This window comes from Lichenostomus cassidix, chromosome 4A (assembly GCF_008360975.1).
Source record: "Lichenostomus cassidix isolate B80296 chromosome 4A, HeHo_3.0, whole genome shotgun sequence".
Taxonomy (NCBI): Eukaryota; Metazoa; Chordata; class Aves; order Passeriformes; family Meliphagidae; genus Lichenostomus; species Lichenostomus cassidix.
The window spans coordinates 12,262,948-12,287,452 of NC_139485.1; the positions used below are offsets into that span (position 1 = coordinate 12,262,948).

General features: G+C 48.6%; 1 protein-coding gene across 1 annotated transcript in view; it reads right to left on the reverse strand.

Moving 5' to 3' along the window:
• GPC4 (glypican 4) overlaps positions 1-24,029 on the reverse strand; it is a 66,703-nt gene extending 42,674 nt beyond the window's left edge. Inside the window, exon 1 of the mRNA XM_085060554.1 lies at positions 23,654-24,029. Within this exon, the coding sequence (XP_084916680.1) occupies positions 23,654-24,014 (361 nt within the window). The 5' untranslated portion in view covers positions 24,015-24,029. The remainder of the gene's footprint in view (positions 1-23,653) is intronic.
• Positions 24,030-24,505: the final 476 nt, after the last annotated feature.

The following is a 24,505-nucleotide window of genomic DNA, read 5'->3' on the forward strand; positions in this document are numbered from 1 at the left end:
AAAGCCACTTGTTTCCCCTGCACTTCCAGTTAGGTTATTAATCAATGTGCATTTCAGTTTTTTGCTGATTACTCTAATGGCACAAAAAAATTCCCCAGACTCACAGAGAAAGCTTATAATATTGAAATTATTTTTTTCATTTTTGCAAACTTGTCAAGCAGTCAAAATACACTCTTTGATACCCAAACCAAAGCCCTTTCACCTACACTTAACAACAGTGAACTATTTTCAGTTGAGCTCTACTGCATCTGTTAACTCAGCTGCTAATCCATCTTGCAGGCATGGGAACAGCAGTGCACACAATACCTCAGTGACATACCTCCCTTCAACACAACAAATAATCCTAATTATTTCCATAGCGCGTACCTACGGTTACTTAAAATATCGTACACAACCGAGGTCTGTCTGGCTTCTATTTTTCCATTTTGCTTTGTTGACAGCTTTGGGTTCCCAAATTTACTGCCAAGAGGGTCAGGGAGAGCAGAGAACAAGAGAGATTTATATCCATGTGTGTACCTCAAGCCAAATGCACATTAAGAAACTTAATTTTCTACTGGAAAGAGCAGCTTAGGACACAAAGAGGGCTCTTACAGCCACCCGCTCAGGTCCCAGTAACCACTGCAAAGCTCATCCTGGAGCTGATGACAGAGCCAGGTCCCTGAAGGACTGAATCTGGGTAAATGCTGTCTGCTGAGGTCAACCAGAGTGATTTTGGGACATCCCTCCTAGGCAGGGATAGACCAGGAGAGCCCTTCCCACGCTCCTAACACAGCTCTTCAGCCCCAAACAAAAGACAAAGACCTGTCTCTGCTCTCCATACCAGCCCAGAGAAGCATCACTGGTCAGCTGAGATCCCCTCCTGCCCAGCTCTCAAACTGAGGCTGGGGCAATGGAGAGGTTCAGGTGGAGGAACCCAAGGACCAAACCCAAAAACTCTCCACAGCACATCTGGGCTGGGGACTCTGCCCTTTGCAGGTGATGTCTAAGCAAGGAGGATGCAGGATCTTGACTTCAGTGGGGTTTTAAGAGTTCATCCAAAGCTAAAACCCAGCTCACCTGAGGAAAAATACCATCACTGCTTCATTTCCACAGCACAGCCAACAATTTCCTACCCGACAGGGTGGCTCAAATACTGCAAGGTTTTACACCCTGGAAAAATATGCCATGATAGAGCCCGCTTTCATTCCAACAAACAGGATATTGAGTCAATTAGTGGCACACCAAACACAAACCAGACAGATGAAGATAATACATTTCTGCAAACATCAAAAGAGAGAGAAACCACACAAAGACCTGAATATACAAATAAGGCAAGGGGGGGAAAGAATATTAAAATATTACATAATTAAACTTATTATTTAAGCAAATCTGGAAAGGAAATAACTCTGGTTAACTAGAGGATTCTCCCTGGCTCCAGCTAAGACGGAAACCTTCAATGAAAACCAAGAGTTGTTTCTTAATTAAAAATACAAAACCTCCTTGATATCGCTGAGTGAGAACTTAGGAAATGCAAATTCTCTTCATTATCACTGAATTCTTTAGGCATGAAATAGTTTTCATAACATGTCTCTGCCTACATGCATTAAGTGAGTGGTGTTATACAAGGGACAAGGTATGCTGAAAATTATTGGTTTTTTCCACCTCTCTGGTAAGGAGGTTGGATACCCTAGGCATACAACAGACCAACCCACCTCCAGGGTGACTGAGCCCCTCCATCAGCTAACAAACAACAGCCAAAAAGCCCAATACCTCCAGTCAGTAATTCTTCCTTTTATGTAAGGGTAAAAGTCACAGGAAAAAGAAGTTGCATACAGCCAGCAATCAGACTTCAAAATTCAACAGAGATTTACCAGGGCAATCAGAAAAAACTCACCAAGTATAATTTCATGCAATTAAAGGGGGTAAAAGGGGTGCCAGGGAAGAGAATCCATTTGGAATAGCAAATACACAGAAATACTGAAGCCTCAGGCACATGGAACAGCAAACAGAAGAGATCTGGCGGGGAGACAGTTACTTTCATTGTGAGACTTCTAATTTTTTTTTCCACAAATTCCCCATTAAGAAGGCAAAACAAAGCCAAAAAAACTGTGTTTGTATTTTTTTTCCCCTAAAGCTTTCGGCTATTTGCCAAAAGAGCATCCTTTGACCAAAACTGACTCCATCACAAACAATATCATTTAAACCAGAATATTTTTCCTTCTTAACATTTTCTCCCTGTTCTTTTGGTCCCTCTCCCTCTGCATGCCTCAGACCCTCCACCAAGCACCTCCAGGGATGCTCACACCTGTGCAGGGTGGCACCACACGTGGGCAGGCAGGAAAAGAAGGAATATGCCGCTGGCAACCACTTTGCCAGTAATTTTTTCCTTTTCAAACACAGTTGATTCCAGTGTCAATGCACAAAAACACATTTCAGAGCCACACAGTAGGTTCTTGTGAGATGCACCCAGGCTCACCTATTTGTGCCAGCAGACTGGTCATCCACTGGCATGTCCCAGACCTGGCAGCAGATGACCCCTGTGATTCTGAGGATCATGCTTAACGTGGAAAAATATCCCACCAAATTACAAAAGAAACTCAGAAGGATGTAAGACATTCATGGTTTTGTGGAGGCACTTGGTGAGACAGATCTCCTCGTCTGAGAGCTGCACTACCAAGGGAAGCCATTGCTCTCCCAACTGGTGGCACTGACACGTTCCAAGGGAAGCACTGCTGTCCCAAGGCCCTGGAAGTGTGGCTGTGTGGCCAAACCCCCTGAACATCCCCCCTTTCCAAAGTTACCAGCTATGCAGGGGCTCAACAGAAGTGAAGCTTTCCTGCTTGCACAAGCAAAACCACATGTGCACCACGACACAAAGCAGAGCTACCATTTCCATGAGTTCCACAGCAGTGAGAGCACTAAGGGCATGCGAACTGGCAGCTATGACCCAAGCAAAAATTTTTTAGAAAGCCCCAAAACCTAAAGATGTTTTTAATTCCTCAAATAAGAAACAAAGCTCGTGGAATTCAGCCACAATTTCCTGTTTTCGACTTAAAATAAAATTAAAAAAATATCCCAAGCTTTATACAAACAATAATCTAATCTATAAATTGGAATGCAAGAGAGATGTTAATTAACTTCCAGAGAGATTAATTCCCAATTGCGGGATCCAAAATAGGCACTGCAGAACCTGCTGCAATTCTGAGACCAACTTTACACAGAAGGGAGAAAAAAACCCCAAGAAACAAACAAACAAAAAAACCCAAACAAAAACACAAGACCAACTGCAAACAACTATATTAAAGGGCAGTGTATGAATAAATACACAAATACCCAGGAAGTAGCAGGGCAATGTTTTCCACTCCTAAGGACATGCTCCTTCACCCTCCCTTGGGTGGTTTTGGGCAGGGAGAAGAGTAAGCAGGATGTAGGGGCTCAGCAAAGAGCCAGCACCAGCCAGGGCCACCCAAAAGTCCTAAGTGACATGAACAGGAGGTCTGCTTTTGCTCCCCTTGCTTTGATAGCAAAAGCCATGAGTCCCTTGTCCCACACAGCTGCCAGTGGCAGGGCTCTTTTCCCAGCAGCACAGGCAGCCTGGACTTTGGACCAGAGCACCAACTCCTTATCCCCTCCCTCCTGGTGTCCTGCAAGCCACCAGCCACCCTCACTGCAGCACCCACTGATCCCAGGAATCCCACTCAGGGAGGGAGCAAAAGTGAGCCCAAGCCCTGCACCAAGGAGAAACACCCCATCCATCTCCATTTGCAGCAGTATCGCGTGCTTGGGGGTTTTGGGGTCAGGACTTCGGACTTTTGGTAACTGAAGTGTAAACTAAAAGATGACAAGCTTTAAGGGTTCAGGTGTGGCAAAGTCCAGCTGTAACCGAACAGTTGTGAAACCAGGCAGCTCCCGTGTCTCTGCACACCTCCAGTGTCCCCAAAGGCACCTCTGTACAAGACAGAAAACAGCTTTGAACTGCTTCTATCAGGAACAGCTAAAACCCGAGGGCCAAGGAGAACGAGTCCACTTGGGCAGGACACCATGCACACCTTCTGAGGGTCACCAGTCCCTGGGGCCCCCAGACCTCACTGCCACCTCTGATCCATCCCTTGACACCAAGGCAAGTCAACAGGGGTTTGCTGGTACCCACAGCCTTGAAGGGCATCATCTCTCCATTCTCTGGGTGGGACAAAAGTAAACTTCACTTTCTTCCAGCAGGGACAGATCTTCCCCAAAGCATAGAAATACAACGTGAATAACTCTCTCTTTGGTCTGGCTGTCCAGCTCCCTCCAGTCCCACTTGATGGATGGTTGGCTCCAGCCAGCATTTCACGCACTCTGGCTCGCTGAGGACCAAGCCTGAGGGCTTTTGCTTCTCAAATCCCCCCTTATTCAAGCTCAGAGACACCCGTGGCCTTTCTGCAAGACCTGATAACCAGCCTGACCTACGAGGGGAGGCAGGGCCCTCCAAACACCTCCGACAGCATTCAGTGTTGCTCAAAACAAGCTCGCTGGCACGCGAAGTCCTTCAGCCAGAGCCTCCTGCCCGCGCCAGGCCTGGGGATGTCAGCTCCCTGCACAGAGCAACACTTGTGCAAAGCCAGCAAAACCCAGCCCAGGCACAGCCAGAACCAGCCATTTGGAGGGTGCTTCCCACCAACTGCAGCCTTGAGGTCTTTAAGGGAGAACTCAACCTCTTTATTTTCCTTTCCAACCCGCTATTTTCCATTTCTCCGAACGGCAGCTAAACCAACCCAAACCTACCTGTGCCCTCCGCCAACACGGCCCTAACCAGCAGACTCTCCCCCTCCCAGAGCAGAGCTGCTCCCTGCGTGGCCACATCCTGCCGCCCCTCGTAGGACAATTAGCCTTAATCCTCGTTAGTTCTGTACGTTTCCTTTAAATCCTGTTACCGCATTCCTCCGTGCACTGGAGCGCGGCTCAGCCTCCTCCGCGGCGGTGCCGCTGACCCCGCGGTGCCTCCCGGCCGCTGACCCGCCCGAGTCCCGAGGGCCGCACTGCTCCCGGACTAATCTATCTTCACTGATTAGTTCTTAATCAGGAAGGCAGACGTGAACAAAGGGTGCGGATGAAAAGAGAGATTGGGGGGGGGGGGTGTTAAAGAGGAGAAAAAACAAAGATTTTTCTCTTCGAGGGAAGGTTCCCATTTGCTGCTTCAGGGGGCAGCTCTTAAAGCCTGGTCCAAAAGCGGCGTTTGAAGTCTGGCTACTTTCATATTTATAACGTTTGAGTCACTCCAGAAAACTTACGCCGAAGCAGCCCGAGTTGGACTACTACACTCATTTATTTTGGAAGTTTATCCAAGCCTTGGTTAAAGATAAACAACGTCCCTAGATGTGAAAGAACATTAGAGCCAGGCTAGCAGAGCAGCGGGGAGCTTCCACCCGCTTTGATAGCGCCAAGGCACGAGATGCTATCGGCACAACCCAAAATGTACTTATTCTTTCCTGGAGAGGCACAGGAAAAAGGCTTGGGAAGTTCTCCCTTGTCCTTGGGAGGCATTCCTGCCATGCTAATGTTATGCAAAGGATTCAGCTTAGAAAGCTCAGGCACAATCAAGGCATTTAGACCTGACTCATTAATGGGCAATAGTTAATAGGCTGTAGCTGTAATTCCTCTGTCTGGGGACTTGAGGGTGTTTAAGCCAAATCCATAAAAAATATATATATTACAGCTGCACTGTAGATCTGTTACTGAAGATAGGAAGCACCTCTCAGTCCAAAACACTCTGAGAAACAAAAGTAAACCCAGACATTTTCAGGTCTCCATTGATTTCTAAAGCCAGTGAGTGCATCAGTCTCTCTAAACCTGTTTCCTAAACCTGGGGAAAAAAGTGATCAGTAACACATTTTAACACTCAGTACACGCCCAAGGAAAATTCTCCATGAAAAAAAGGTTTTACAGAATGTAATTCCCTCAAAAGCAGCACCTGCATGTCACGATTACAAATCAGTCTTTGGAGCCTGCCACCCTCCTTTCAATTCAAAGTTTAAGGCAACACCAACCCACCAAAACCCAGGGTCTTTCTTGTGAAAACCTGATCTGCAAACACATGGCCAACATATTGCCAAATTGGAGAGACACCCCGAAAGAGTGACAATGCGAACTTTTGGGACTTCAAATAAACAAATTTGAACTAATCAATCTGGAAAGTCTGTTTTCTATTTGTGGCTTTGGGTTCGCTGTTTTATGTTTCTTTCTTTGTCTTAGCTGTTTGTTTGCTTTCAATTAGCCAGGCCCCTCCTTATCCTAACCTCTGAATTTCCCTGTGTCGTGCCGGCCGGGAGGCAAGCAGCAAGATACCATAGTCGTGGAATATCAAATGTGAGCTAGAGGATGAGCCAGAAGAGGCTCCTTCTTCAAAGGTTGTTGGTTTTGCTCTCAAATCAACTTTTTTTTGCACATCCCCTCCATGACAAGGGTATGGCACCAGTAGTTTGGCGTCCTCTCCTCCAGAGCAGGGACTATTTGCTGTTTCACAGGTCATCAGGAGGTAGCAAGCAAAGTTTACCAGATGTGGCTTTTATCACCTCAAGTGGAACTATTTTCTTTATGGGAACCCTGGTTTTTAAGGTTTTATCAGATCACTGCGATTACAAAAGCCTCACTTACATGCTCAAAAGGTCCTATAAAACCTGTAGTTCAAGGTTTATTTGGTCTAGGTGGTTTTCAACTTGGAGGAATGACTTGCAGACACAAGTAATTTGTCCTATAAGCCTTGACTGACCAGTTGCAAAGCACACTCAAACTGCGCCTGCCTCCTGAGCAAAATTCCATCAACTCACTGACCAAAAGATGTTCTTTTAAGAATATTTTAAAAAAAGAGGGAAAAGAAGGGGGGAAAAGGGCTTGCAGCAAAAAGGAAGTTTCAATTACTTTGTGAAATCAAGCAGAAAAATTAAGATCCAAGCAAACTTTATTAGCTCTGACAAGCAAATGCTGATGCCTTTGTTTCCTATGCGCGCAAAACTTTTGCTGAGAAGGGGTGTGTGTGGTTTTGGGTTTGATTTCTCTTCTTTTTAAGTCAGAGAAATATGCTTTTTTTTTTTTTTTTTTTACAACATGCTTTGCTACAACTGGGTTTTGTAACTATATTCAAACGAAGGAACTGGCACAGAGCAATCACAAAGCAGCTGATCCTTCTCTTAAGCATCCACCAACATTTCCATGTGTCAATAGTACTTCACAACCACATTTATCTATGTAAAAACCCACATTAATAATCCCTTCTCCTGCCTGCAGAGCATGCCAAGCAGAGTAATAGTGCAGATAACATAAGAACTTAGAGCAGGTTAAGAGACTCAAAAATAAAAAATACGCAAAAGGCCAGATTTTTCAAATTAATTTTGCATCCACACATTTTTCAAGGCAGTTTGGCTCCTATTAAGCATTTCATATTCAGTTTGTAGTCTGCAGTCTGGGGGGCGACTGGAGGGGTCTGTGAGTTGCAACATGGGGAAATGTGGTCCCCTGAAAACTAAATTTTTAGAGGGCTCACAAACTAAGTTTGAGAAAGCTGTGCTACCCACTGCCCCATTCAAGCCCTACACTACTCCTGCTGAACAAACCCCTCCTCTGCCAAAACCCCACTGGCTCCCAGCCCCACTGAGGCCGGGCGGGCTGCAAGTTGGCGGAGCAGTTATTTCCACCCCGTCGAGGACCAGAAAGTCTCATTTGCTTAGAAAATAAAATTCAGTCCAAGAACAGGTCCGGGGCATAAATGAGACTTCAGTTCTAAGTGGAAAGTTTTCCACAAGACATTTTCATAGCAACATGGAGACTGTTTTGGCACCAGAGGGGAGGCAGAGTACTTGTGCTGCTCCACAATTCCAGCTCTCTTGTTGTCCCCCCAGTTGAGCTCAGCACAGACCTTCTCAGCCCAGGCATGAGCAATGCCCCTTCCACAATGAGCCAGTATGGGGCCAAATATTCCAGCTGAGAAACTCCACTGCAGAGCAGCTTTCCAGGAGTCTGGAAGAACCACTGCCATCACCCCAGAAATGCTTCTCCAGAGCATCACAGCCACAACTCAGTTTTGAGGAAAACACGCTACATCTCAGTACACAGCTGCACACTATGAATACCCAGTAAAGCAGCAAGCTTGTGCAATGCTGCATTTTTCAGCCTTGTCCACAAAACCACACAAAGGCCTTTCTTGCTTCATCAATGACCCCAGGGATGCTGTCAACCCCTTGCTCCAGCCTGCCTTCCTGGGAAGAAAGGTGATGCTGCTCTGCCCCAGGTCTTCATTCTGCTCATGACTGTACAAACAGCTGGACTAGAAAGAGCTAACTTAAAATTAAAGGGGATCAGAAATAATTAGCTGGCATCAATCTGATTAAAAGCAGGGCTGGGGAAGCAAGCCCAGATGAAGGGCTTTGGGAGGGATAGCCAGCAGAGCTTGATCTTGCAGCAGCTCCTCCACTGCAGATGCAGGACCAAGACATCTGTATTTGTGCTTCCCAGCTCATCCCCTCCCTCAGTCAGAGATCCTAGGGGCTAACTGGGACATGCAATAGGTTCTCTGTGGCTATCAGGCTATTTTTGCTTGCTAGGCCATCAGAATAAAGGCTGCACGGGAAATTAATGAGCAATCTGTGTATCTGATATTGCATCGGGAAAAAAAAATCATTTAAAAAATATCATACACTGCTGCCTGCAGCAGGACACCAAATTTGACAGGACTTTCCAATTTGAAAGGTTTAAAAAACTCACACCATGTGTTATTGCAAAAGGCAGGAAAGAACACATTGCTTAAAGGGGACGCCAGCACTGAAAACGAGGAGGTGGGTCAGGTTTAAATCTAAACAGGTCCACCGCACATCCATCCTAGGGCCACTGTTTATAATCAGAGAAAGGCAACTTTATACACAAAGATCACACACTAGTGGTTCCTGGCTGTTCCCAGGGAAAAAAAAGCTGCTTTTCAGCTGAACTTTCCGAGAACTGTTCATGTAAATACGACAAACCTCCAGAAACACACATTGCCAAGGCTGAAGCAACACATGAAGAAAGGCAAACAAGCAGCACAACAGGAGATGGGGGAAGTCCAGTGCCAAAAACCCAAGGTGCAATTTGCCCAGGACCTTTGAAACTCCCTGAAACTGGGCCACCATACAGAGAGAGGGTGTCAGTGGAAATCCTCCCTCCAGCAAGAGACACAGCTCCAGGTTCAATTCCCCTCAAAAAAAAAAAAAAAAAGGGATGGTGCCTGGAGAGGTGAGTGTCCCCCAGCTCTGCCTTAGCCCAGGCACAGGGCAGGACATTCACCCAGAGATTCCAGCGGTGGGGTCACTGCCTCCTCCCCCAGGGAGCAGCAGCTCTGGGACAGAAGCACTGGTGACATTCAGAACCATCCCCTACACCTCTCACCTCTCAGCTTTATCTCCTCTTGGACAAAACACCTCAGAGCTAAGACCACAGCTGAGTTTGCAAATAAGATTTTTTGACCTGAAAAACGTGCTTTTAAGCCCTTGACTGCTACTCCCTCCAAGTGTTACTTTTCCAGCAGCCAGGTATCCATTGCAGAAGCCACCCAGCTCACACAAGCACTGCACTGTGCTCTGCCAGCACAACACGACCTACGTCCAAAAACCCATCCCACTGCTGAAACAGACTCCCAATGTATTCCCAGGTCTGGAACCACCAGCCTGCCAGTGTTTGTGGAAAAGGCGAGGCTGAGTAGTTTAACCTACCCTGGAAGAGGCAAGAAGTGGGGGTGGGAGAGGGGGGAGAAAGGATTAAGATAAGGGTATCACAAAATTAAAAACTCCTCCTTCTCCCCCTCTCCAGGATGCCCTATCTATCCCGCACTCCTTGGCACAGCTGTGAACACCAGCCTTATCTGCCGCCAGCTTCACACAGGCACTCCTCCTCCTCCTCCTCCTCACCACAGCACAGATAAATCCCAACATCTCTGCAACAATTCCCAAGTCAACTTTTGTGCTGCCACCTTTGAGCAAATCCCTTCCAGGACGGACAAGAGCATCCAGATGACAACAGGAGAACACAGGAAGCCACTTCAGCCTTTAAAAAATGAAACCTTTTCGAGTTCCCTACCCTCCTTCCAAACACGTTTCACAGTGCAAGCACGTGCCTTCTCACTGCTGCTCCACATGGGAGCATGGCACAGGCTCACATTTTCTCAGGTATTTTGGAAAAAGTGAATTTGGGAGACACCTCAGCCCTGGTGTTGCACAGACTGTCCACCTGCAGACCCCAGTTTTGATCCCTTCCCTTGAACAGCAGCTGGGCTTGTGCAAACAGCTTTGGTGGGGTGGGAAAACAACACAGTGGGCTGAAAGCACCCAACTGTAGCAGGGGACAAATGCACTGAGGTTTTGCTGGCAGGCATCGAAGGGGTTTATTTTGTCTTCTTAAGCACGGCCCTGAGCAACCTGGGGGAGGAGGGAGTGCAAACAGGACCTTTGCCATCCACCTCCTAGGCGACACCATCCAACATCCACCAGCAGGAAGGTAAACAGCCCTGGCACTGTGAGCCCTGGGGAAGGGCTGGCTGATTAGAAGGATGGGATGGATTTACCAGTTGCATTACTCTTTGTGAAGCAGGAAGAGGAGCTCCCACCCTCCCCACAGCCACTGCTGTGTCCTGGCACCCTCTGTCAGCAAAAATACCCTATAAAATAAAGTTTGCAGCTAAAAGAAGCCCAGAGGAGCGATGGGCAGCCCCAGCAATGGGGAGGCACCAATGCCAGCTATATGGGAGATTCTGGCAGGGCTGCCTTCAGTGGCAAATCCACATGGGCTGGGTGTCTCCAGTGGATGACTGTGCTGTGCCCAGTGGATGACTGTGCTGTGCTGCGGTGTGATGGACCACAAGCCAAGACTCACCTTCCTTTCAAAACTCTACCCCCTGCTTAAAATAGAAAAATAAAAAATAATAAAAATTAAGTTCCCCATCCTTACACCACCAAAGGAAGAAGCAGGAATGGGAGAAGTGTAGCCCTCGAGCCTGGACACCCTGGGACAAAAGCCCAAGCATAACACTTAAGCCATGAAGCTTCACTTGGGCCCCCAGGTAAGAAGATGATTTCCAAGACTGTCACAGGCTTAGAGATAGCTCCCCTCCTGCTCTTGTGCTATTTTCAAACAATGACATTTTTTCCAAAACAAAGTGTTTTGCAATCCTTAAGCAATTCTTTCCTTTTCCAATAAAAAGTGAAATTCTCTTCATTGTCAGCTGGTCGAGACTCAACCACAGGCACAACCACCAAATCCATCCACCCTGCAGATGGCCACGTCAGAGCACTGGGCTGCCTCCAGGCAGGTCTTGCTGCACCACTGCTCACAGAAGGCTGGGAAAGGTTAAATTTTAACTTGAAACTCCTTCCCTAAACTGCCTGACTTGTCTTCTGAACCTCGCTCCTGTAATTGAGGGATTGAGGGATTTCACTTAAGCTATTTAACTTCCAAGTGCGCTCCTTCTGCCATAACTTGTTTCCCCAAAAAGAAATTGCTTAATGTCTTGCAATATTAATATATATATAACTGAAAATCCATGGAGCTGAATATGACCTATTTCTCTTAGCAATATAAGTATTTCCAGGTCCTAGCAAAGGCACAGTAAAAGTAGCTCCACAGCAAAATGAAACTGAAGCCAATAAAGAGATTTGCTTTGAAAGAAATTAATATGAATCAAATCCAAGGAAGCGGATTTCATGGCACAATCTGCCTATGTTAACTGCCCAGTAGTCTCCCAAACTGCCAGTCCAAAGGCAACACACAGTAAAATTTACATTCTGTGGTCACTCAGACAGACATCTGGTGCAAAGGCTTGCACTTTAAAATAAAAACCCATTGAAAGCACTTCTTAAAGAACTGTGCAGTTTAAAAACAACGTCTAGAAACTAAGTGGGACTGAGCAATTTAATCCCAAAAGACACATGGGAGCTCATCCCTGGACCCAGCTGAGAGAACACAAGGGGTTAAACATGCGGTGGGCTCTTGCTGCAGGAGCATGAAGGGCCTATTTAAAAAGAAGAACCAGAAATAAGGAATTTTGCCAGTTTTTACCCCTGATAAATCCGCATTCCAGTCTGTCAGCTATCTTGTTATCCCCAGAGCTGCTGAAGTGTCTTTGGCTGTAACTATGCATGACTCCAGCTTTGAGTAATGGAAATAAAGTATGTGCATTGCGACTGCAGCGTTCCTTTCCCAACCCCAGAAAAAGAAAGGCAGAGCAGGAGGAGATCCTAGAGAAGCTCAGGAATTTTGTACAGAGAAGTCGGAAAGCTGTTCACACCCTGCATCAGCTACCCACCCCACCAAACCTGCCTGGGGAGGGATGCCTACAAATTGTAAAGGAGATGCCAAGTTTTAGCCTAATACAGCAGCTCTTAGTGTCTGCAATAACAAACAAATAAATACTCTTCCAGATTCACAGGTCCAGTTTAGCTGGCAATTCATACTCAGCAAACATTTGGAAGCAGTATTGTAAAATTAAACAAAGCTATCATTTACAGGAAACCCTGCCTCGAGTACAAATTATAGAGTTGTTAAGTTTATCTGGGAATGCCTTGCCCCTGAGTGCTATATAATTATTCCTAAATCTTTCAGGAAAGAATGCAAATATTTTCAAGCCGTAATTCATTGACAAGGAGGAAGTCTCATTTAACCTTTTGTGCATATTTTCATACCTAGAAATTAACCCCTACTTTCCACAACTATTTTTCAGGATCCTACTGAGCCAGCTGGGCAATGAGTGGACCCAGCCCTTGTTCTGGCAAGGCTGGCCAGGAGCACCAGGCTCGCCTGGCATCCTTGGCTGCTCCCAGACTGCTTCCACAGCAGCTCCAGGGCTGGTTTGGAGCAGCACCGTGCCAGCCAGGCTGCTCCCCACACAGAACCTTCCCCATAAGGAAGGTTTCAGGCTGCTGAAAAGACTGGCTGTTCTCACAGGAGTTACGGCAAGAAGAGGTATAAAGGAGCCTTTAATAATGCGGAGGGCTGAGTTATGTGGAGTTTTCACTAGCGAGGCGCCTGCACCGGGATCCCCTTGGTGGGCTGGATTCAACAGGGCTGGAGCAGCCCTGAGCCCCATCTCTTCCAACCTCCTCTATCCACTAAGCCACAGCTCTCCAACCAGCCCAAATTAATTCATATTAATTAGCAGAAGCCACGTGGCCAAGAGCAGTGAGACCTTTCCCAACCCCCCATAAAAGTGTTTTGCTTTGCAAAGATGAAGAACATCAACTCATCCTCTGCTCAGGCCCCTCCAGCAGGTGAGCTCTTAATCTACCACTGGCAGCAAACTCAGACATATTTCTAAAGACACAGTCACTTGCACCCAAAGGGAAGAGGGCATGCATCCCCCAGGACATCTGCAAAGCCTCGCACACAGCCCCCCACGGCACCCCTGGGCAAACACCCACTGTGCCATGGGGACCCATCCTGCTCCAGCGCTGTGCCAGGGTCAGCCACATCCTGCCTGCCAGCACTCAGCTGCTCTGAAACCCTCATGCATCCACTACTAAGCTCGAAAGGAAAAAAACCACCCAACCAAACAACACCCGGCCTTACCTTTTCAAAGGGTAGCGCTCACGCTATTGTATTCTGCTCCCAGTGGCATTATTAATTGAAAAGAGCTCAGCAGTGGGTGTTATCTCACGGCAGCTCCTTGGCACAGCGGCTGGGTGCTGCAGGAGGCAGGCGCTTGCAGCCTGGGGAGCAGCATCGGCACCGCTCACAATTACTCAGACATGGAAAGTGAACAAGCACGACACCAAGGTTAGGCTGCAGCAGCTACACACAAACAATATCCATGATCTACATCCACTGTCACAGATCAGTGCTTCTGATATGGTGGAACTGGGAGACAAAAGGACCTGGTTTCTTCCTCCATGTGGAAGCAGGTCAGTGGATTCCCTCCTTCACAAGCAGGTAAGCCCAAGAGTATTCAATACGAAGATGAGAGAACCTGTGCTGAGAAATCATGCAAAATGGATTTAAACCAAACTCCACTAAGATGCCATGATGCTCCAAACCGCTATGATGATGCTCCAAACCACCACCTGGGTCCCAGCAAGTAGAAAAACCCCTTCACCTCCTCTCCTTTCCAGTGAGAAGTTGTGAGCTTTCTTCCATGCCTGGAGCCAGGGAAGGGAGGCCAGGCCAGGCACAGAGCCCTTGCACTCCCTCCTTGTCCCACTGCCATGCTCGGGGAGCAGAGAGGCAGGAGCATGTAAAACCCAACCAGCAAGTGATTGCACTGGAAGAAAGCAATCTCATTATGAGAGCTAATGAAAGTGAACCACAATTATTATGTAAACAGCGCTGAATCATTAGCAGACGCTCTTAAAGCCATTTTTCCCCCAACTGAGAAGAAAAGCATACGGCCCTATGGCACCCTCAGTTCTGTCTCTAAACTGAGCCAAAACTCAGGAGGAAGCCTGTTTGTTTTCCTCCAGTCCAAACCAAACCAGTGGCACCACTCTGACCCCTGATCTGCATGCTGGGTATTTGCCAGCTGCCTGCTCCCAGTGCCTCTGCCCAGGCAAGGGGACATGGGCGCTGCTGCCTCACCAGGTGAGCCTTGGCTCACCAGGCACCCTGTGCTCCCCCAGAACTGCTGGCCACCACACTTTAGAAACCTTAAGGTTGGCAGGTACACAAAAAAATCCAGCCCACACTATTGAGAGCAAAGGCAAAGCCTGCCTGGGTGCCCATACATAGCTGGCAAGGGACTGATTTTCCATCAGGCTTATAATTGTGCTCGTTTCTTTGATCACATAAATGCCCTATCCCTCCCATGGGAATGGGCCAAGGAGTCAAGGAAGGCGCAGGAAGTTATTATTGCAAGCCTCTCCCTATCACTGATTTCTTTCCAATAGCAGCACCCATCACAACTGGGTGAAGCTGCTTGCTCTTTCATCTTCCATGGGGCAAAGTTACCTTTAAAACAAACAAGCCAGCTCCCTAGCAAAGGGGACACTGCCAGCCAATTGGCTATAAAGACACTCAAACAAGATCCTCATGTTTGTTGGAGAAGCAAGAAACTGCATTTCAGCCCAGTAAAAATCCTGGCTCCGTCTTTATGTTCCAAGAATGCTGAATCAAAACAGGCTCCGCTCTTTAAAAAGAGGAGAGTACAAAGAAGCAAAAAGTTTGTATTAAAACCCATGTAATCTTTTTAAAACACCATTATTAGAACCTGTAGTACCAGCCAAGAGTGATTTATCACCCCCTGTCATCACAGCCTGCAACACAGAGCTTTTTATACCAAACTGTCAATGCTACAAAGCTAAAGCCCCAGCTCATAATTTCTTAAAGCTGGCCCTCTGCTGCCAGCAAATCCCCTAAACCCTGGGATTTGGGGGTCCAGAGCACTGCTGCTCCTCCATCAGAGCCATGCAGGGCAATCTGACCCAACACCGAGCATCCAGCACAGGTTCTGCACGGTGCTTCCAAGCAGGAGGATGTTATAACTCAGTGTAGGTAAACAAATCACCCAGCGTTATTTCAGCTTCTTTCAAAAGGAAAATCAACGGGCCATAAAGGCTCTAACTGCATTTCCCCATGCAAGAAGGGACGCACCTCGAGGTGCCTGGTTTTCATAGGGCAAGCGGTCAGAGCTCTCCGAAAACCAGACACCCTGACATTTGGGGTTTTCCTGTGAAGTTGTTACTCTAACACACCCCAAATCACCAGTAATTTCTAGAATAGCACTACAAACCACAAGAGGTTAAACTGACTGCACATTACTTAAACTAACCTAAGGGTGACCCCTGGAAAGGAACAGCTATTGGATGTTGTGGTTCTGTAGAAACTCAATTACCAAAGCCAATTTCCTATGAGCATTTTTAAAAAAGGAAAAAGAAGGGGGGGGGAAAAAAAGCAGCAACAATGCTGACAATGTGTAAGGGCCACATATTTTCACCTCCTGAAAGCTGCAGCCTTGCCTGTATAAGAACTGTTCCTTTTCCCACAAAAATGTTCAAACATATTTTAAACATTTCATCATTGTTTGCTCCCATCTGAATTTGCTTAAAATCCAGACAATTTTCAACTTCTAAACTGGAAACATTAAGAGAAATATTCCTTCAAAATCCTTTGCTCAGGGCAGCCCCTCTTCCCTATCCACATACCTTTCCAACACCAAAGCTTGCAGAGAGAAGTCCCTCACAGGGAACTCCCACAAATCCAAGTCCATCAGCCACTGGTTGTGTAAGCCACAGAAAATACAAGTAGAAGGACAGGAAACTAACTAATTCTTTCTCTCTGCTTAAAAGATGAACAACAAAAAAAGTATTTCTAAAAGTGTTTTTTGGGGGTGTGGGGAATCTGGCAATGCTTTGCACTGGGAAAGAGGCACTACAGTTCTAATTTCATATTAAAATCAACACTGAGCAGCCCTTAATGAAGATTGAGCCCATCAGTTGGTATCCCCACATATACTTTTTAAGCACCACCTCCATTCTTTCAGGCACTTTGCCAGTGAGGTGATGCACTATTGCCCTTGGGGACCATCACCTCCTCCCCATCCCACCTCCCTCCTCTCCCAGGGACCCACAGAGACATGAGAGGTGACAAACTGCAAGGCATGAAGTTGCAGAGAAGATGATTGTGCCAACCATAGCCATTTTCAAACAGAAAACACCATCCTAGGAAAACTACCACAGCCACATCCTCACAGGGGCAAAGCCTGCCAACAGCCCACATGGCTGCCACCAGCTCTTTCCCACCACTTTCCTCCAACACTTTCCCACCAGGTCCCCTCTTCCCAACATGCTATTTTTATCCAAGCACCTTTCCCAGACCAGAAAGACGTAAACAAGAAGAAAATCCTCTGGCACAAGCATGGTGCTTCAGCCACAGCCTCTGCAGGGCTGCAGGTATTCTACACAGGCAAAGAAAAACACAGATGGCCCAGAATCTCTCCTAGAAAAGGAAAACAGTTTCATTAAACACTTCTTTAACAGACCAGGAAGCACGTAAAATGGGCTACAACAAAGTAGTAATCTCTTTTAATTAAAACACTTGGCAACTTAAAAAAAGAATACACAGAGCAGCTTTCTTCCTGAGATGCACAAACCCCAATGAAGAGCACAAACTGCACCTTTCAGGGCACCAGAGGGGTTTGCCATGGGGCATCTTGGAGCACATGAGATAATTTAGGAAGCAGGAGGGAAACTTGAAGAGTTTTGCTGGGCCCTTGCATTGCTTAGCAATGGGAGAAGGAAGTTATCTTCATAATCTCAAAAGAAAGAGAAAGCAGGAGGAATGTGAGGAATGCAAGGAGGTTATTGCCCGGGAGACCAGGACTGGCAGCTCGCTCTCAGCCTGGCCGCCGGCGAGGAGACACATCCTGACCTCTCTGGCTAACAAGAATTTCCTTCCCCCACTGAAAAAAAAAAAAAAAAAGAAGAAAAAAAAAGCAGAACAAAAGCCAGTAATCAGGTCCCTGAGGATTGCTCCTCTTCTATGAGGAGGCTAAGAATTTTGCAGCAGACTGAATAATTCTGATGCTCCATCCTGGTGTCGCCCAAACCTGCAGGAGATGTCAAGGATTGAGCCTGTGCAACTCAACATACACGTACATCCACAGAAGTCCACAGTGAGCATCCGTCTATCAGGGGAATGGCTGTGGGTGGAGGGGACAGAGATGAGAACCACATGTGTGACACCTCTTGAGAAGCACTGGCAGTCCTTCCACCTCTATGCAGGGTTGGCAACCCACCGCACAGAACCAGGACAGTGGGCTCTGCACAAGCCACCATCCAACACCAGGAGCAGCCTAAGACCACAGATATCACCACCTCGAGGAACTGGGACCTTTCCACCTCCTCACAGAGGTCCCAGCTCTAGTGAGGAGATGGTGCCTGCACTCCAAGACAGAAAATGCTTGTCTGGGACCTTCTTCCATCAGAGCCATCCCATACACACAGCAGTGATGCATCATCCTGAACTTCCTTGGCTTCACAGGTACCAAGGAAATACCATGTCAGAGGGGAGATGCAGAGACCCAAACCAGCTCCTGGCTGTCGTGTTGGCCTCGCTCTGCTGCTGTTTCAGTGTGAATAAAAAGCCTGTTGACATACGAAAGCCACAGAAAATCTCCCTGAAACTACAAAACAGTACTGAAAACATTGTGCAGCTCCGGCCTTTTGCACAATGTACACACGCCTATTCAGCCTCTTAAAAAACAGCTACACGTCTAAGGAAACATCTGATAATTAAGGCAATTTTAACAATAGATAATAATTTGACTATGAATTGTATGGAATGCAATGACTGCTTATTCTGGCAGAAAAAACAGAACTTTCTATGAAGCGTCTGCCAAGGAAAACGATACTCCCACTCAGCCCGGACCACTGCGAGCAGTCGCTGCTAACCACATGCTTCGCGCTGCCGGCTGCTAGGACACGGCAGCCGAACAAACCCCGCGCTGCACATTCGCAGGGAGACAGCAGCGAGCATCCCAGGCGAGCGGCGGAGCCGTGACTCAGCCGGGAGCCAGCCCTTGCCAGCACTCACCGAGCCGCACGGCCGCCAGCGCCGGACGCCAGGGCGCTCCTCGGTGGCCTGCGGGCAACTCGCACGCTGCCAGCTCCCCCCTCCCGCTGTTTCCAGTTGCTAAATGACATTAGAAGCGGCTAAAAATACTTCAAGCGATTCTCTCGTTTACTTTTCCATGCCAGCGCTTGTGTTTGCCGCGGGGACGTTCTCTCTCCAACGGTCACTCCGCCGCTAGAGAAAAGCCCTTGCCCGCCAAGGAGCACTGCCTTCACCGGACAGGAGTCATGGCAGACGGTACAGCTGGGGGTCAGGGCGATCCACACCTCCCAACAGACCTCGAGGATGACCAGGTGTTCTCCTAACACACAAAGTCCCGGAGCTGCCACGTGCAGACCGACTGGAGCAGGCACAGCAGTGCCAGACAGCACAGTAACACCGGCCTGGAGGGGATCCAGAAACACAGCGCTTCTCGCCACATGGAAGAGAAGTATGTGGAAAACTAAAGAAGCATTTGCTGAACTTGACATGTAAAACAATGGGCTGGTTTTGGCTGGAGTAGAGTTAATTTTCTTCACAGTGGTTAGTATGGGGCTGTGTTCTGGATTTGTGCTGAGCACAGGGTTGATAATATAGAAAAGTTTTTGTTATTGCTGAGCAGGGCTTACACAGAGCCAAAGTCTTTTCTGCTTCTTGTACTGACATGCTGGAGAGGAAGCTGGAGGTGCGCAGGAGGTTGGGAAGAGACACAGCTGGGACAGGTGACCTCAACTGACCAAAGAGAGATTCCAGACTATATGACATCATGGTCATATATAAAGTGGGGGGAAGAAGGAGAAAGGAGAGGACATTTGGAGTCATGGCATTTCCCTTCCCAAGTCACTGTTACATGTGATGTGGCTCTGCACTCCTGGAGATTGCTGAACATCTATCTGCCTGCCCAAGAAACAGTGAATTAATTCCTTGCTTTGCATGCATGCTCAGCTTTTGCTTTCCCTGTTGAGCTGTCTTTTTCTCAACCCAGGAGCTTCCTACCTTTTACCCTTTTGGTTCTCTCCCTGATCCTACTGGTAGGGGAGTGAACAAGTGACTGTGCGAGGCTTGGTTGCTGGCTGTGGTTACACCACAACAAACAATGCCAACAAAGCAGCCTTCCTGACTGACCAAGGGCAGCACACTGAGGCACCTACTGACAGCCAAAAACACACTGGGGACAAGCGACCTGCAGGACATGTGAGCACACCAGCCCAAATTTACTTTGGGCAAAGTCCCAGAAGTCCAAAAATCAAGGGTCAACCGATTTCCTCTGCCATGGGGAAAGAACTGCTCTCACAAAGAAATGCAGCTATTCAATTAATTCAGTTTAAACAGAGATTAATTACACTGAACACTTCACTAAGACTGAACAGGGTGCTGCTTTCACCCAGCTCCCTGCAGAGGCAGCTCCAGGTTTGCTCTGTGCTCCCCGCCACTGCCAGGACAGCAGTGCCAATGAGAGAAGGGATTACACTGCTGCAGGAACTTTGCCTGTTAACTGACTATATTTTCCACCAACAGGCAAGATGGTTTTTTTTTTCCTTTTCAATCCAGGAAAAGAAACATCTACTTCTTCCAATTAGCAGGAAAAGGGAAGGAATTTCCGTCTGTTAAACACCTGAGGGCAAGAAGGAGCCCTTTGAAAGAAAGGTTGGGAGTTTTTTTGTTTTTTAAATCAGTCACCTACTGTGGGTCTCCGGATGCCACCGCACCAGCTCACTTTGCATTTCATTCTGCAGCCCCATCAGACCAACCAGGGTAAGCAGCCCCTTCAGATGGTCACTCCCAGGAGTTTGGCCCCAGCACCCTGACAGCCCAGACACACATGGGTTCAATAAGGAACAACACATTCTGGGTAGAGTTTGGACAAAGTCAGTGCCTCCGGGACCCAGACCTTTCCAGGATGTGACTTGTCCTCAGGAAACTGTCAAAGTCATCTTAAAAGCAGCTACAGGCTGGTGCTGTGCCCACACCAGCTACTATCTCCATGCTCTCAAGAGTCAGGTTTCACAAACCAACCATGTAGAGATCAGGTCTGTGCAAGCACTGACCTCTCCAGCAACAGCAAGATTGCATATCACCACTGCCAGGAGCTTTGCCACACACACATCACAGGGCTATAGGGGCAGCAGCCATTGAAGAACACTTGGGTACAAAGCAACACCAAAGGGCCACAAATTATGAAATGCTTCCACACAGACTTTATAGCATTAGTCTGTCTTTATACCTCTAACACCAAGACTACATAAAAGGAAACAAGTTCTCTATGTCCCACACCACAAATAACCCATTTTACACCTCTTATCAAGCAAGCAGAGAGTTGAACAGCTGTGCTGTTCTTTCAGAAATGCCTAGATACTTCAGCAAGATATATCCTGCTATTTATGAATACTCTAATTAGGTCCTAAACCTGGTCTAAATAAATATTAAAGTGAACTCCTGGGTAATTATGGACAAGGAGCAGCCTTTTAATGCCACTGAAATAGCAATGATACAGATAAAATGCCTGCTGGAATGGGCATTTCCTTGAAAGAAAAAAGTTCTACACACCTACTGCTCCAAAAGAAAATAAACGTGGCCAAAATATCCATGTGAGATGCTATAAAACCCCAAATGACTCCCATGCCCTTCCAGTGAGGATGAGTTTCACCTGCTGTCACATAGCCCAGTGCAGGGACACATCTGCCTGCACCACCCAAGTGCTTCAATTTGACAATTCAAGGCCAACATTTGGTAGGATCACTAATCCCTGACAGCAAAGAAATCACGACACAGAAACAAATTTGCAACAGCTTTTAGGACACCTTTTTGGAAAGGTGCTAGGAAGCTGTCTCTGCACTGTGATCTAAAGCAACTTGCTAAGAGAATGCAAGAAGCAAGCATAATCCATCAAATCAGTACAAAAGTCTAACAGCGAAGTTGATGGACTTCAGACAGGAGTTCATGCCAGTAACAACCATGTGTCCACACGTCATTCCATTCAGCCCACTGAACCCTCCCCAGCCTGTCCTCCACCACAGTTAGTGAGCAGAGAGGTGCTACCAAGCAGAAATCACCAGTTTCCACCACCACCCCAACGGGATAACTCCAGTTTCCACCACCCCAATGAGCACATGGCTCATTCCCTCACACACATTTATCTCGTTCCCACCGCTAGCCAGGCGCCCAGGTAACGGCCTTTCCAAATGGCTTACCCTCCTGATGGAAAACACAGCCACTTATCACCTGAAACACCAACTGAAATCAAAGCTTTGGCAAGTGACTCGTTTCTGGAGACACAATACACACCACAGACCTCTTACCCTGGTGCCAGACCTCAGCACTCCAGTGCCCTGTGCTGATCCAAGAGAGACAATGGCAGGTAAAGTTTCCCACTCTGAGAAAATTCAACACCAGCAGTGGTTCTGTCTGTGTACACCAGATGAGCAGCAAGAGGGGAGATCCGGAGCCTCTAAACACAACCCACACCAAAACCACATGAATTCACAAGGGGAATGTGAAACTGCAGCAGGTGTAGCACCCCACTCCAGGTTTAATTTTCAATTCAGTCGCACTTGAGGTACACCACACTTTAAAGCTGTACACAGCATGCCTCCTTTAAAGACTTCCACCACCCTCTCTGAAACACCCCGCAGAGCAGGATTACATTTAAAATGCAACTTTGCTAGACCTGTTGCTTTCCAAGCGAGGCCAGACACAGACTCCCTGCACCCCTGGAATAGTAACACAACCCAGCCAATATTTTCAGCATGTCACTGCAGAAAGCCCTTCTTTTGTCAAATAATCTTACCTTGCTCATCACTTTTCTCAGACAACAGCTTTAGAGCTTCAAATGGAAGCCCTGTCAGCATGATCTACTCCTGACATTCTCCAAAGCTCACCAAGTCATCTTAAACAACAATATATAAAATAAGGACTAGGTCAAACCTTCCCAATACTGGACTTAAGAGGAAGTCTGCTCACATCCTGATCCTAGACCGATGAGGGCTGGACTCAAATCAAATCCAAGACTATTTATTAGAGACCATTTTACAAAGCAGGCAGAGTGAAGGGGAGAGAGTATTTTAACTGCAACCAGTCAGACGTTTCTCATTAAAATATTTCTTGGAGAAGTAAACGGGCCTGCAATTTTATTCAAACAGATGTAGGCTAAATGCATATCATTAGTCTGACAATATAAAAGCACAAGCGACTGAAATGATTTTAATTTTGTCAGTGAAAAGGATAATGTATGCATATCTGGAGGGCACACCAATGGTAAAGATTACCCCCAGCTTCTATCTGAGACGTCTAAAGGTATTTACTTGGGGTCTGTCTGTGTTGTGACAGTGTCCCAGACCGAAATGAATGCCTCCAACACTCCACATTTTTGAGCCATTCAGTCATGCATTTTTGTTATTGTTGAAAGTAGTGCGAAATTGCAGTGCATGAGCTGGAGTCCTTGGTGGTCTCCGAGGATTCCAGCTAAAAAGGCACTTCCTTTGTTCCGCGGAGAATGCGGTCCAGTAGGTCATTCAGAAGGGGAAATAAAAGCAGCGGCCCTGGGAGGGAGATGAAGGATGAAACAAAAAGAATAAAATGTTTTGGGTGTGAGCACATTAGCTACCATTTCCTACTGCTGCCGGCTGCGAGCACTCCTGTCCCCGGGATGCGCAAGTACCTCGGGACGAAGGTGGAGGGAAGGAAGAAAGAAAGACAAAAAAAAAGAAAAAAAAAAGGAAAGGAAAAAAAAAAAGAAAGGGGAAAAAAAAAAAGGAGCCATGTCTCGGTCCCTCCGCCAGCAGCCGCCGGGCACCGGAGCGGGACGGGCCGAACGGCCCAAGGGCAGGAGCGCCCGCCCCGCCGCCGAGCCGCCAACGGGGCCGGCAACAGGCGCGGTCCCGCCCGGCACGGCACGGCACGGCACAGGGGGCGGGCAGCGCCGGGACCCTCCGAGCGGGATGGGCGCCGAGCTGCGGGGAGCCGAACCGAGCCGGGCAGCGCGCCCCAGCCGAGCTCCGGGCCCCGCGCCGTGCCGCCAGGAGGAGCCGGGCCGGGAGGAGCCGAGCCGGGCCGGGAGGAGCCGGGCGGGGGACCGGCGCGCACCCCGCGCTCCGCGGGGCCGGGCCGAGCGCGCACAAAGGCGGCAGCGACGATCGCGACTCACCGCTGATCTCGTGGCTGGGCGCCTCGCTCTGGCTGAAGCCCTTGGCGGCGTAGAGCCTCCGCACTTCGGAGCAACTTTTGGCGCGGGGCTCGGCGGCCAGCAGCAGCGGCAAGCTGAGGGCGGCCAGCGCGCACAGGAGGGGCGGCAGGCAGCCGCGCCGCCGCGGCATGGTGCGGGCGGGCAGGGGCCGCCGCGGCCGGGCGAGCGCGCCCCGAGGCTGGAGCCGGCGCTCCGCCGAGCCTGCCCCGCCGCGCCCCGCAGCAGCCGCGCCCGCTGCCCTGCGCCCCGCTCCGCTGCGGCTCCGCTCCGCTGGCCCGGCGTGCGGCGGCGCTCCGCGAACTTGGCCCGGCAGGAAGCACATGGGGTGGTGGTGGAGGAGGAGGAGGAGGTGGAGGGAGGCGGGGAGGGCGGCAGCCAAGCAGGATCGCGCAGGGCCGGGACAAGCCTCTGCAGCCCCCGGGAAAATCAGGAGCTGGGATCCGCCCGCCCAGCGAGGCGGAGCGGAGCCCGGGGCTGCCCGCCCGCCGGCCCCGCACGGGCGCTCCCTCCCGCGGAGAGCCCCGGCTCTGCCCCCGGCATGGGCACCCCGAGCTCCCCTGCCCGGAGCCGTGCATCGCCGGCCCGAGGAGTTCCCCCCTGGCACCCGCGCTGCCACCCGCACCAGCTCCGAAGTGCCCCGCGAGGGAAGGAGAGATTCCCTGGAAGGGCTGGCTTGGCTGTGCCTCCTGAACTGGAGCTGTAGATGGTTCAGCTCTGCCCCAGGTTTAATAGGTTCACTACGCTGATGAATTTTGACATCGCTGTGACAGGTCTGAACTATGTGCGTGAAAGACTTGTCAAAACCGACATTTT